The sequence below is a fragment of the Limulus polyphemus genome, unplaced genomic scaffold, assembly GCF_000517525.1.
Source record: "Limulus polyphemus unplaced genomic scaffold, Limulus_polyphemus-2.1.2 Scaffold2676, whole genome shotgun sequence".
In the NCBI taxonomy this organism is placed as follows: domain Eukaryota; kingdom Metazoa; phylum Arthropoda; class Merostomata; order Xiphosura; family Limulidae; genus Limulus; species Limulus polyphemus.
The window spans coordinates 47,362-61,225 of record NW_013668286.1 but is presented as its reverse complement, the minus strand read 5'-3'; the positions used below and the strand labels follow the sequence as shown (position 1 = coordinate 61,225).

At 33.9% G+C, this 13,864-nt stretch overlaps 1 protein-coding gene across 1 annotated transcript in view; it reads left to right on the top strand.

Moving 5' to 3' along the window:
- Positions 1 to 9,883: 9,883 nt before the first annotated feature.
- Positions 9,884 to 13,864, top strand: part of LOC106467607 (paramyosin-like) — a 34,555-nt gene continuing 30,574 nt past the window's right edge. The window contains exon 1 of the mRNA XM_013927971.2: positions 9,884 to 10,130. Within this exon, the coding sequence (XP_013783425.1) occupies positions 10,026 to 10,130 (105 nt within the window). The 5' untranslated portion in view covers positions 9,884 to 10,025. The remainder of the gene's footprint in view (positions 10,131 to 13,864) is intronic.

Genomic DNA, 13,864 nt, shown 5'->3' with positions numbered 1-13,864 from the left:
TTAGTTTTGTTATAATGACAACTAGCTAGCTGGACAAAGTTTTAGTTTTGTTATAATGACAACTAGCTAGCTGGACAAAGTTTTAGTTTTGTTATCCTGACAACAACTTAGCTGGACAAAGTTTTAATTTTGTTATCATGACAACAAGTTGGCTGGACAAAGTTTTAGTTTATTTATCATGACAACTAACTGGTTGGACAAAGTTTTAGTTTTGTTATCATAACAATAAGCTATAGCTAGACAAAGTTTTAGTTTTGTTATCATGACAATAAGCTATGGCTAGACAAAGTTTTAGTTTTGTTATCATAACAATAAGCTATAGCTAGACGAAGTTTTAGTTTTGTTATCATAACAATAAGCTATAGCTAGACAAAGTTTTAGTTTTGTTATCATAACAATAAGCTACAGCTAGACAAAGTTGTAGTTTTGATATCATGACGACAAGCTAGCTGGACAAAGTTTTAGTTTTGTTATCCTGACAACACGGAAAAGCTCGAATTTCTTGATTACCCTACCCTATTTTGAGTTACTGTTGATACAACACAAGAAGTGTGAAATCTATCTAGCAGTATTGAAACGTTTAGTAATGTCAAAATTCATATCAGTTGCATTTTCCGCTTGTCGAGACTATGTTCCTATAATTTTGAAAGTAAACATTTCAACATCAGCAGCGAGAGCAAACACGTTTGATAGAACTTAAAATCCAACAAAGAGTTTGTCATCATAAACCAGAGAAAAGAAATAATATTGCTATTTCATACTAAGTAGACTATGTTGAAAATGTCAAACAGGACATTAATGACATTACTAAGTGTTCGAAACTGACCACTGGTCCAACTGTTACCAGGGAAAATAGAATATTGCGTTATTTGTTGAAGTTGAAGAAACAAAAGGTTGTATATGAGAGAACCTATTACGATATTAGGACCAGTAGGTTTTGATGCAAGACTCTAGTGCATTTACTTCAGGTCGGTGTATTACATCTTACATGTATTACAACTTACTGCCCTGTGTCGCAAAGTAGCTGTTATTACTCTATATTATATATAAATCCTTTTTCAAAAAGTCCTTGTTAAACTTTTAGCAACATGTGGTGCGTTGCGTCACAAGGCAACATTTGGTAACCTACTTTAGTTATTACTATTTGAGGCTATTATCGCTATCTTACACAACCTGATAAGTCATATGGAAAACAACTAGTCAACAGTACCCATTATACTGTTTACTTCAATGACACAGAACATCTCTCTTACTAACCCGTTGTCTATCTTAGAGTTATTTTTTATTCTGTCCACTCCAAAATACACAAAATGAGCAAATCTTGGTTACAGTGCGAATACACAACGTGAACAAACCTTGGTTGTATTTTAAATTACTCCACCCTTTTTATACTTCATGTGGCTACTTAGAGAAATCAATGAGTTTTTCTCAACTACAGAGAATGATTATTGTTGTGATACGACACGTGGTTGGTAAAATTGCTTCTGTCAATTGTTTCTTTATTGCACATCCACCTGGCACTTTTTGGACAATGAGTTATCATAAGCAAATAAAATAAAAGCTGCCAATAGCTACTAGAAAGCTACATATTTGATCTCACAACTCATATAAAACAATAATAACGGAAAACATGTATCCCTTGACCAGAGTTCTCACCTTTTATTTTTTTGACCAAAAATAAGAAACTTGGCTCCCTACTCTAGACATGCCCAAACATAACATTTGAAAGTATTTCTCCTAGTGTTGCTAATCCGTTCGTTTGACAAATTATTTATATAACTACATTTAACTGAAGCCTAGCATCATATTATTGTAGTCCACCACCTGTTTCTAGATTTTTGTAGTATTATAACACGTATTCTGAATCCATTCTTTGTTCTGAATATGTGTAGGTTTAGTAGTTTCGGGAGTTTTGGTGTGACGGGGATTCGAACCCGCGACCTGCAGATTGCGAGTCGACTGCCCTAACCACCTGGCCATGCCGGACCTCTGTAGGTTTAACATAACACGTGGTTGAGAAAATCGTTAAGTTGATATTGTTTTAAGTTACCTTTGTTCCTTTGTATTTCTCGAAATTAGATAATACCAACAGTATACTAGGGTCGTATGGAGCCGGAAGTAAACAAACATGATCTTCACCCAATTTCGACAAGCTCTTATAACGTGTCGAGGGTCACTGACCCGTTAACAACACCGAGAGCGTGTTGCTAGGTGCCATAATAGTATTACATCACCTACTCCAGGGGGTATGTGATTTGAGATTTGTTTTGTTTCATCTAATGATCTACAAACACCAGTTTCGACAGTAACTATAGTATGTACCCATTGGCTTTAACAGACCATAACTATGATAATTATAGGCGCGACTCAATCATAAAGTACGCAATGACGTGATATCAGTTATTGACAATAACTGGAGCTAATCATAGTTTTTCTACATAACAAAAATCACTCTGACAATATCTTCAATTTCAAAATAATTTATTATTCTTTGTACAATATGGATTTCGATATTTGATGTACATAAAAAAGGAATTTCTTGAAAATATAATGTAAAAAAAACAATAGTATTGTCCATCATCTTACAATTTGGGTTGTGTTCTTCAAATTTATCTGAGTGGTAGCATTTAGATATAGTTTCTAATTCTGTTTGTTTTATTTGATTTAACAATGAAGAATGGATTATATATGTCACTGAGGCTAACAGTCAGTAAAACACACTTTACATAACAACAGAGAAATCATATACTTGACATTTAAATATAACTTTTCAAATATAAATCATCAACATCTATACAAAAGTCTAACTTCTTGTAAATGTATTGGTTTAGACACAAAAAATAACACTATTGTCCATCGTCTTAACATTTGGACTGTGCTCTTCAAATTTATCTGAGGAGTAATATTTAGATGTAGTTTCTGGTTCTACTTGTTTTATCTGGTTTAACAATGAAGAACGGATCTTGTATGTCACTGAGGCTAACAGTCAGTAAAACAAAACTTATCTTTTCATGCACTTTACATAACTGTTGAAAACATCTTACCTTTTGAATTACACTTGTACACATCTTCATTGAGAATAAAAACTGTAACCTAAAAACGCAAGCATTCCAACTTTTTATTTAGAAAAGTAACCTAACAACATCCTTGTGTTGTCCTACAGAATTGAACTAAAACTAACAACTGCGGGAGCGAACACTATTACCTGTAGAGGCATGACCCCATTCTTCAAGGATATATTATGTGAGAATGTCGATAGCAGTGTCCTTCAATGGTTATTCAGGTGATGTCTAGAAGTTACAGTCACATTTATGTTATAATGAGGATGACCAGTCATGTGGGTAATTCATGCGAAGTTTCTTGTGAACTAAGGAGCATTGCATTTAGTCAGGCTGGGACTTTGTCTTTAGTAAAACAGTTTCTCTGAAACATGTTCTTCTTCTTCTACAAGTTCTCGTTTGAATAGTATGAAAAAAGAATCAATATAAGTAATGGAGTTTGAAACATCTAAGCAAACACACACATTGTGTGTTTCATCATATACTAAGGACGAAATTTTTTAAGTTGACTCTTTGTTTCATCTCACATTTATCCAGTCAGTATGAGTTTTAAGGCCACAGAATGAATAGACGAGGAAAATTCTGGTGCTGACTGCAGGATATTGTTCTTGCAAAGTGTGCTATACTCGCTTAAATGTGTATTGTCCTTTACCCCTCTTCCTGTGAAATTAAGTTTTAAAAGGCTTCATAATTAGGAAATGACATTTTACATTATTAGAAAGGTTTAAAACTAAGAGGAACAGTCAGTTACCGAAGACAGATGGTTGTTTGTGAGAGTTTCTTAGGTCGAGAAGTTCTTTACTAAATATGGGACTTCGATTTCATTATGACCAATGACTTAAGAAGGAGGACTGCCAGAATTTGGTACAATCAGAATGGTAGATCACATTGTCCTCCTGAAGATTAATTTCAGTGTGAGGAGATCACAAACAGAGGATTAATGTAGTGGTATGGTATCTGGTGAGTCTGAGACTGAGTGAAGTAGTCTGTATAAGACTTCCAGACTTATGCCATCCAAAATAACTCAATCCCACCTCTGATTAAAGCCAACTGAAACTAATTGAGAAAGACTGGAGATGCTGTTGGTTACCAAAATTTGCCAACTGGAGCTATTTCACCAGTAGATGAAATGGCAAGCACTGATTGATAAAGTGAGTGGGTCATTGGATTTTAATGATCTTCCCCGAGCTAGTAGTATACTGTCGACGTGAATATAATTCACAGAGAGGCTTGGGGTCGAGAATAGCAGACAGAAGTACTGCCCAGAAGACCTGAATCAGGAGCCTACTACTCGTGAGAGCATTGGAGTCCCTATAAGTGAGGCAAAGCAGAGCACTCTGCCAACATTAAAAGGCACAGAGGAAGAAAATTTTGATCATTTACTGGAGCTTTCCAATGTCTGGTTCTGAGTCTAAACAGAACCTTGGAATACATCGAGTACTTGGATGAACAGTAACTAAGGGATTGTGAGACAGTAATTACTGAACCAATGGAAAATAGAACAATCCATCAGGCTTAATTGAATGCTCAGAAAAGGGTGCCACTGAAAACATAACCACTTATATGAATAATGCCTACCCTGCAATGGCCTAAGAAGATCATGAATATATTCTTATAGGCAAGTTTATGGAAGGATTGCCTAGTGAAATGATGTAATTTTCACCCTTATTGAAGCAGTTTCTATTGTGATATGGTATTATGTACTAATTTCAAGCCATTTGCAAGAGAGGAAGAAACCTGTAGCAGCACCTGCAATGTCTCTACCTTAGACAAACTATCTTACCCAAATATCTACATTTCATCACTTTCAAACTAAGTGCAGACTTAAACAATCACCAACACATCCCATCATTTCAATGCATTCACACTGATATCCGTTGAATGGGCAGGGCTATCATAGGTCTCTGATGGTTTATATGTTGCAACACATGCTTCTGATGCCTCAAACTGGACGTCATTCTGGAAGGGAGGAACGAAGTACACTCTTTGCATGTGAAGAGTTTGATAACTTTTAAGTGAACTGCCCCTATCTAGAGGATCCCAAGTCAGGCCTAGGCCCCAACTTGGAAGAGTGACACAAACAGCTTGCACTGTAAAGTGTGATGGTCAGCCCAGCTCTTTCAGAATTGGAAGTATCAGAGTTGGTCCTGCAATTATGGATGATTGGTAATCCAGCTACATACTGTAATGGTTGTTGGGACAGTACATGAAGTGGAAGTAACTGATGCTAGTTGTAACACTATGGCTCCATTCATTGTTCCATATACAAAAATAAATACACGAATACCAACACACCTAAGATTGCCAGTTCAGAAATATAGATTATGTAATAAAAATTGTGCATTTTGTGTTACATAATGTAAAATACTGTGCATTTGGTGTTTCATTATGTAATTAAGATTGTACATTTTGTGTTTTATTATGTAATAAAGATTGTGTTTTGAGTTTCATTTTGTAATGAAAGTTGTGCAATTTTTGTTTTCATTACGTAATAAAGATTGTGCGTTTTGTGTTTTCATTACATAATAAATATTGTACATTTTGTGTTTTCATTACATAATAAAGATTGCACATTTTGTGTTACATAATGTAAAAAGATTGTACATTTTGTGTTTCATATGTAATAAAGATTGTGCATTTTGTGTTACATGATGTAAAAAGATTGTACAATTTGTGTTTCATTATGTAATATAGATCGTACATTTTGTGTTTCATAATGTAATAAAGATTGTGCATTTTGTGTTTCACAATGTGAAAATACTGTGCATTCTGTGTTACACTACATAATAAGGATTGTGAATTTTGTGTTACATAATGTAAAAAGATTGTACATTTTGTGTTTCATTATGTAATGAAGGTTATGCTTTTGTGTTTCATAATGTCAAAAAAATAATTTGTGTTTCATTATGTAATAAAGATTGTGCATTTTGTGTATTATTATGAATTGAAGATTGTACATTTTGTTTCATAATGTAATAAAGATTGTGCATTTTGTGTATCATTATGAATTGAAGATTGTACATTTTGTTTCATAATGTAATAAAGATTGTGCATTTTTGTTTCATTATGTAATAAATATTGTACATTTTCTTTTATGTTGTATCCAGTCTCGTTATTTTATTTAACATCGATCCAGCTAGTAAGTTTCGGCATTATTTTGTAATCAGTATATTTGTAATTGATCGAATCCCATGTTATCAAGTGGGTCTACCCTGGTATAGCTCTACAGTTAATCCAGTTTCTTAGGTCGCTCGCTGTCAGTGAGAGAGCTAGGCCAGTCTAGTACCGCTGCCATGACCTCTACTTTACAGGAGTACGCTCCGCTGGTAGATAAACCCTGAACGAGACGATAATGTTTACAAGTAAAGAAAAACTTTTCAAAAAGGAAGTAAATGTATGGATGGCTAATATCAATACTTCAAAACGAATGCAAACAAGATAGTAGGGATGGCATTTGCATCATCCCTACATAATAGCACAGCTACACAGTGTAGTAGAATGTTAACAGTTAAACTCAATGGGATCGAATAGTTATATATATTGCAATATTTTAATTATTGTCTGTGCTATTGTGGAGGGATGATGCAAATGTCATCCCTACTATCTTGTTTGCATTCGTTTTGAAGTATTGATATTAGCCATCCATACATTTACTTCCTTAATATAAAAGTTTTTTCTTTACTTGTTTGCTTGTTTTTTAATAAGCAAGTTCTAAATACAACGAGGTTCCAACTGTAATATTTATAGTTTATCTATTATTAACTGGTAATTCCTGTTTTACCCTGTATTTAAGCTTTTTAAAGAAACACCAAATGTTTGCAAAAAAGCTGACTTCAAAGCGTCATTTAATGTTAACATCGTTTGCACTCGAATTATGATTTTTTTATTACTACTAGTTATTAATAATGCTTATAAAAGCGGATACTCCGTTTGAAACTATGTCACCTCAGTGAAATTGGTTGACACCATTGTTTTGGGTTTTGAGTTATCATGTAATAAAAAATAAGCAGAAGAAATAAAAACAAGAAATTCAAACTTTTTTGTTATGATATTTATAAACACTTCCAGAACTTTTGACTAAGTCATTACATAGATATTGTTATAAAAGGAAACACTGTATAGTATTGTAAAGTTCTAATGACCTATTGAGGAGGTATTTAAAATTCCATTTCGATGAACAATCCGAGCTATACCTACATAAGCAGTGCTATCATCTACCTGATAATTCTCTTTTCATGCTGTAATTTCTGAATTACAGAAATATATTGTTCTGTAGTTCATCTTCGAAGTTCTCTGAAATTTGTAAGTTGTAAAATTTTCAAATAAGGTACGACATACCATTAATTTTACCACAACAACACAAAAATGTTTGAATAAACTGTCGAGTCAAATCTCTACAAAGTATTTGCATCATATATTGGTTGGAAAATATTTTGATCGAATTTCATTAAATCAACACCAGGGGTAATAAAAAGAGGTATCCCTAAATTAAGATTAGTTCCTCACACCTTATATAAGGAACATATTACGTAGAATAGGGAGAAGGAGAAAAAAAACAACTAGTGGTGCTTTAAATAGAACCCGTTTGATATATTCAGTCACCGGACTTGATTTCCTAACTGACTGAATTATTTAGAAAACACAATAAAGAGATGGCCAAACAAGCTAACGTCAGCGAACCGCTGTATAAAGTGCTATTTTACTGTTTCAAGATAGTTCTACACAATGGGCTAGCTGCTTTCTGTCCACCGCAGGCAATCAAATCCCGAATTTTAACAATGTAAGTCCTTAAATTTATCGCTGACCCACCGTAGACTGTAGTGTTACAAATACGAAAGAATTATACTACTTCGAAAGGGATTTTTTAAAAGACAAATCGAATTACTGATTGATGGACATCTTTGGAATTTCTCACTCGATACAACCTACTTGTTAACAAAACAATATTTACGTAAGTGTTTATTAGCAATATAACTTAATAATCACGAAAGTGTTTATTAGAAATATAACTTGCTACAGCTGTAGGGGGAACGAGTGTCTTCTGTGGCGTTAATACTTTGTTAATGGTGTTGTTATTTTTGTGTAAAGCTACATAATGAATTATCTGCACTTTGTCCATTACGGGGGATTAAACTCCGGATTTTAGCGTTGTAAGTTCGTAAACTTACCGCTTGCTCACCGGAACGACTGTTCATGGTGAGTGCCAATAACTGTGGCTCAATTTTTTTCCCCGAAAGGGAGCTCAAAGGCCATCTGGAGGGGTCACCTGCTTTAATCACTCGTACCAAAATACAGTAATATGTTGCCTGTCAATCAGCAGACACTAAAATGACGTCACATAAGGGACGCTTAATGTTACAATTTGTACTATCGTGACATCAGTAAAATGGGCGCATGCCATGAATCACGAAAAGAATTATGCACTCTGCAGACTACAATACAGCATAACATACGAACTTCAAAAGCAAGAAATAAAAATGTTTATTACTCTTAATTTTGGTTTTATTACTGATGACACTATTCGTATGAAGTGTAAAAACAGACAAGAAAATATGCGCAAATTATCTCTCTGATCTTTATTTAATTATACTTACCCAGTATAGTATTACATTATATTATTTATAAATATATGTCGAGTTATAGTTTTAGTATTACATTATATTATTTATAAATATATATCGAGTTATAGTTTTAGTATTACATTATATTATTTATAAATATATATCGAGTTATAGTTTTAGTATTACATTATATTATTTATAAATATATGTCGAGTTATAGTTTTAGTATTATATTATATTATTAATAAATATATATCGAGTTATAGTTTTAGTATTACATTATATTATTTATATATATATATGTCGAGTTATAGTTTTAAGTAATAAATGGAGGACATATAAATCTACTCTTATTTCAACACTAAACACCATGTTCTATTGCATAATACTTATATTTCACCTTACTTCATATTGACTATAATTTTATGGTAAATGACTTATCCTGAATTTTTTTACTACGGTTTTAAAAGTATCTCAAGTGCACATGAAATGTTTGTTAGATTTCATGAAAAAGGAAAGAGCATGTTCTTATCTTGTAACATGTAAATTCGATTATTTTTTTACATGATAGAATGAATTATACGCCTCTGGTTATTTTTATGTTATCGTCAGCGCATATAGACCAAATCTATATTTGTTTAGTTTAGTTTAGAGTAGCTGTATAGGCGGCGGGTTATTAAAAGGGTAGTAACTTTATTTGTTTTGTTCATAATAGGAAGGATGATAAACTTCTAAAAAAAAGGTAGAGCTGAGATAAATCTAGTCATTTCAGAAAGTTCCAGCAAAGTTTGTTCCGTTTTTGAGATCGACTGAGAAAACGGTTACAATTCTATTTTATTAACATTCGCCATTCCTTGACAGTCTTTCTTGACAACGACTTTTGTACACAACATCATCAGCAATTATTTTATATAGCATACGGTTTTTAACTGTTAATATTCAATTTTCATAGGACTCAAAAAATGCTTTAATAACAACACGTGCAACTCATCATTGAACTTTAAAAAGTTACTTTACACTTTGGGCAAGACAATGTTTTGTTCTCTATTTTCCACAATACAACAAAAAAAGCTCAGTTGATACCAAGCAAAAAACAGCTGTAGGGCGCGATATACCACCAGACTACCGTTCTCTGCCTCTCCCAGCTCTCTACTTCTATAAAAGGTAGGACCGGGTGGTACAACAGAAACCCGAGATGCTCAGTAGGGACCGAAATGAACCTTAGAATTTAAGGGATGGTTTTCCAACAAGGGTTTTACTCTAGCTCGACTGGAAGTACTGGCTCGAAAGGATCGGGCTTCTGAAGGCACAGGTTCTCCTCAACTTGTGACCGAGCATCAGCAAACTCAGTTTAACATCAGTTTAAACAGATTCTTGTTGGAGAGCTCTGAGTGAACGATCTAGGATGTCCTCCATAAAAACGACTCGATTCATGTACAAGACAGGCGGTGGCGGCGGTGAATTGTCTAAGGAATATGGTATGGACATTGGCGCTCTAACTCGCCTCGAGGTAGGCTTACCCACTGGACAGCAATGTCCTGCACTAATTACTATATATATAACTTAAGTTTGGCTTGGAATATTACTTAGTGACATTCAGTAACATAATACTTAAAAAGGAGACACCCTCTGAGCTAAGATGAAATTATCAAAAGTTTGAAAGACAGAGCTTTTTTATGTTTGTTTGAAAGTTCGCCATACTTTCTCGACCATCGACGTCCTTACCTGAGCCACAAACTAAAGCATATGCACATCCTACTGGTTCACTTCTTTATATATTACATTGGTAATAATTTCTGTGAAATGTTTCTTTATTTATTTTAGAGCAAAACCACATTAGGCTACCTGCTGTGCCCACAGCATGGAATCGAACCCCAGATTTTAGCGTTGTAAGTCCGTAGACTTACAACTGACCCATTGGGGGACTTGGAGTAGTTGTTTTAATAATTCAATCCGCTGTGAACAGAACATATAGTCTTTTCTTTAACTTAATTCAAAACGATTTGATTTGTTACATTTTGGAAAGAAAATTATATTTTGTTCATGTCCCTAAATGTGACATTAGAGACTTACAAGATCAAACTTAACAGTTTACAAATTTTCTGGCACTTTATTAAACTTATAAACGTGGAGAGTATTACATCTAGGTGACATGCACACAAACAGCTCACATCGTTCAATAATTTGTTTTTGTTTTTACTATAAAGTATACTTGTTCTCTTCGTGTCATTGTGTCACAATTAAATCTTTCGCCTGTGCTGAGTTATAAGATACTTTCTCCTCCACCCTCAAAAAAGGCTTACTAACATAGTTTATATTTAAGCATTATGTTGAAAAAAAAATACTTTTTCACTATTAGAACTCACATGGTCTTTTAAAGATTTAACCTGTTGTTCGTTCTGCCCATGTCATTAATTTTCAGTAGATTCACCATCCGTCCACCTCAGGTATGTATGTATGTTTGTAATTAAGCACAAAGCTACACAATAAGCTATCTGTGCTCTGCCCACCACGGATATCGAAACCCGGATCCTAGCGTTTTAAGTCTGCAGACATACCTCAGGAGTTCTGGACAGAAATAATGAAAAAGCCCTTTTAAACATTACCGATTGATTATTTATTTTTTTTACTTTTTACCCTTTTAAGTAAATCGGTTATTGTATGGGTCACATTGATTACTGGAGTGCTTAATTTCTAAAAACAAACCAAAAAAAAGGTACAATTTTGAGAGATAACAGTTTAAAGTTATTGAGTCTACTATTTCTGATGGGGCTAGGGCGGAGTAATGTAATTATCTACCGCAATCAAATATCGATACGGTCTTAGAATTAAATAAGGCGTTTCTGCCTTTATATTAAAAGGAACCCAAACATATCCAGAGAAATTCGACAGAAATGAAGCAGTGAATTATTGCAATAAACTTAACTATTTTTATTAACCTTTACCAACAATCAACATGGCTGATAATATTTGAATAATATTGATTATCATATGGATTAAATTTACCAATAGAATAAATATAAATATTTAATTATGTTAAACAATAGTTGTAATCAAAATGTTTGACAATTGCGTGGAATGTACATCGATTAAAGTAAAATTAATTTAATTATTTCATGTTTGCTAATCTGCTGACTATGAAAATGTCTTATCATTTTTTGTATGGTAATGATTAAGTACAGTGGATTCAAATAGGTAAGTTTCCTAATTACAACACCGAGGTTGTTACCCTTACTTGTTGCGGATAGTCTACATTCAATGAAAATAAGACTTCACATTAGCCAGTTACCGAGATGGTGTCGTTTTCCCGTGACATAATGAAATGGGTTTTAAAATAATGGCATTTTGTTTATAAATCAACCACAAAACTCGTATTAGACCAAGATGGTGACTACCAAGTCTAGCTCATGCTGGTTACTAAGCTCAACGATGATTACCAAGTCTAGTTCGTGTTGGTTACCAAATTAAGCTCGTGTTGAGTACCGAGAAAGTGTTGACCTAAAATTCACTAATGAAGTCATAAACGCAGATATTATTAGACTAAAGATCGAATTTTATAGAAGTAACGTGCTTGTGATGAAGAGCGGTAAAGGTCTAAAAATCTATGTTTCTGCATTATTGCTGCAGGTGCGAATAAACTAAGTTCACAGTTATTTTAGTTTCCGCATTTTAATGAAAGAAAATATACTTATATATATACTCATTTTAGAAAATCGGTGAAGTGAAAACGTTGGCTGTTTGCCTGTCCACTAGTAGAAGTATATACTGTGATCTCAGCACTTCGCAACGTCAGTTTCGGGAGGTCGATTTTAGGCTCCTACCATAGTCTAAATTTGGCTTGCTTGAAAGACCGGCGATATTTATAACCGCGTTGCTCTTCACGTGGAAAGTTGCGTTTGGAGTTTGGTATTAAGATAGATTGAATATCACATTTCGAAATATTTCTATAAAACACATCACTTTGCGTAAGGAATAACTTCTTGAAATACGGGAAATATTTCAATTTTTTAGCAGAGTCTTGAAGATTCATGTCTTGAATTTAGTTTAGCAATTAAAAAGATTTCATACGTAATTTCGTAACTTTTGTTTTAATAGTCAGTACCTCTAATTTATCCGCTAAGTTATATATTTCTCCGGGAGAAAGACCAACGTTGTCGATGTACTACTTATTACTTGTTATTTGCCGTCATCGTTCGAACATTCATTTTATCATATTTTCGACGAAATGTTATGTTTTATTTATGTATATGCAAAAATAAAGACTTTTTAAGGTTACTTGGATTAGCAAATACACATATAATGCGTTTAACCAAATAACTTTTTTTCAGCTGATAACTAGGTCATTCTGAGGCATTTTCGTGCTGTTTGTTTGTTTGTAATAAAGCACAAACCCACACAATGGGCTATCTGTGCTCTGCACACCACGGGTATCGAAACCCGAATTGTAGCGTTGCAAGTCCGTAGACATTCCGCTGTGACACTGGGGGGCTTTTCGTGCTGTTTCAAAAAATATCGCTTGTTGTTTTGCTTATTTTTTATTCAAAATTGTCTTAATCTATGTCACTGTGACTCTTTGAAGCTGTTTTCTATTTTTATTACTCATATATCATTCTCGCTTTCCTTAAAGCTTTCTCGAAACTGGTGAGAAAAACTTCGTGAAGTTCGACCTTGGTCATAGGGTGACCAGATTTACAAATCGAAAAACTGGGACAGTCCAGCCTTTGCCCCTAATTTCAGAATGATCCTTGTTCTTTTTCTTGACAGTGTGATTCGTAATATCCAATCTGCCACTGTGTGCTATCGAAAACACAGATTTGCAAACAGTACGCTCAACTTTGTTATCCAACTCACTTGCCTTTAAAAGGAGAAATTTGCTTTCAAAGTATCCGAAAAAAAACACTTTTTTCGGCATTTTGACAGATGATAGGTTAAACATTTTCAATAACAAAAATATCTTAGAGAACTGTCCCTGCCGTTTACCAAACATTCACCAACTTTAATAGTCTACTACAATACTACTAACTAAAAAAACCTGCTCAGACCTGGGTTTCTCACCACGCACAAACGGAATTTTCGAGAAAGTTCGGCGGAATGAGAGTACGTGTTACAGCAATGAGGAAATCCGGTAGGCCTAGTTTACTCGTGATTCGATGGGACTAAGTTCTTTGTCTTTATCATAAAGCCGGGATGTTTTATGCGTCCCGAGAACTTTTCTCTGGACAATGGGACAAATTACCAAGAAAC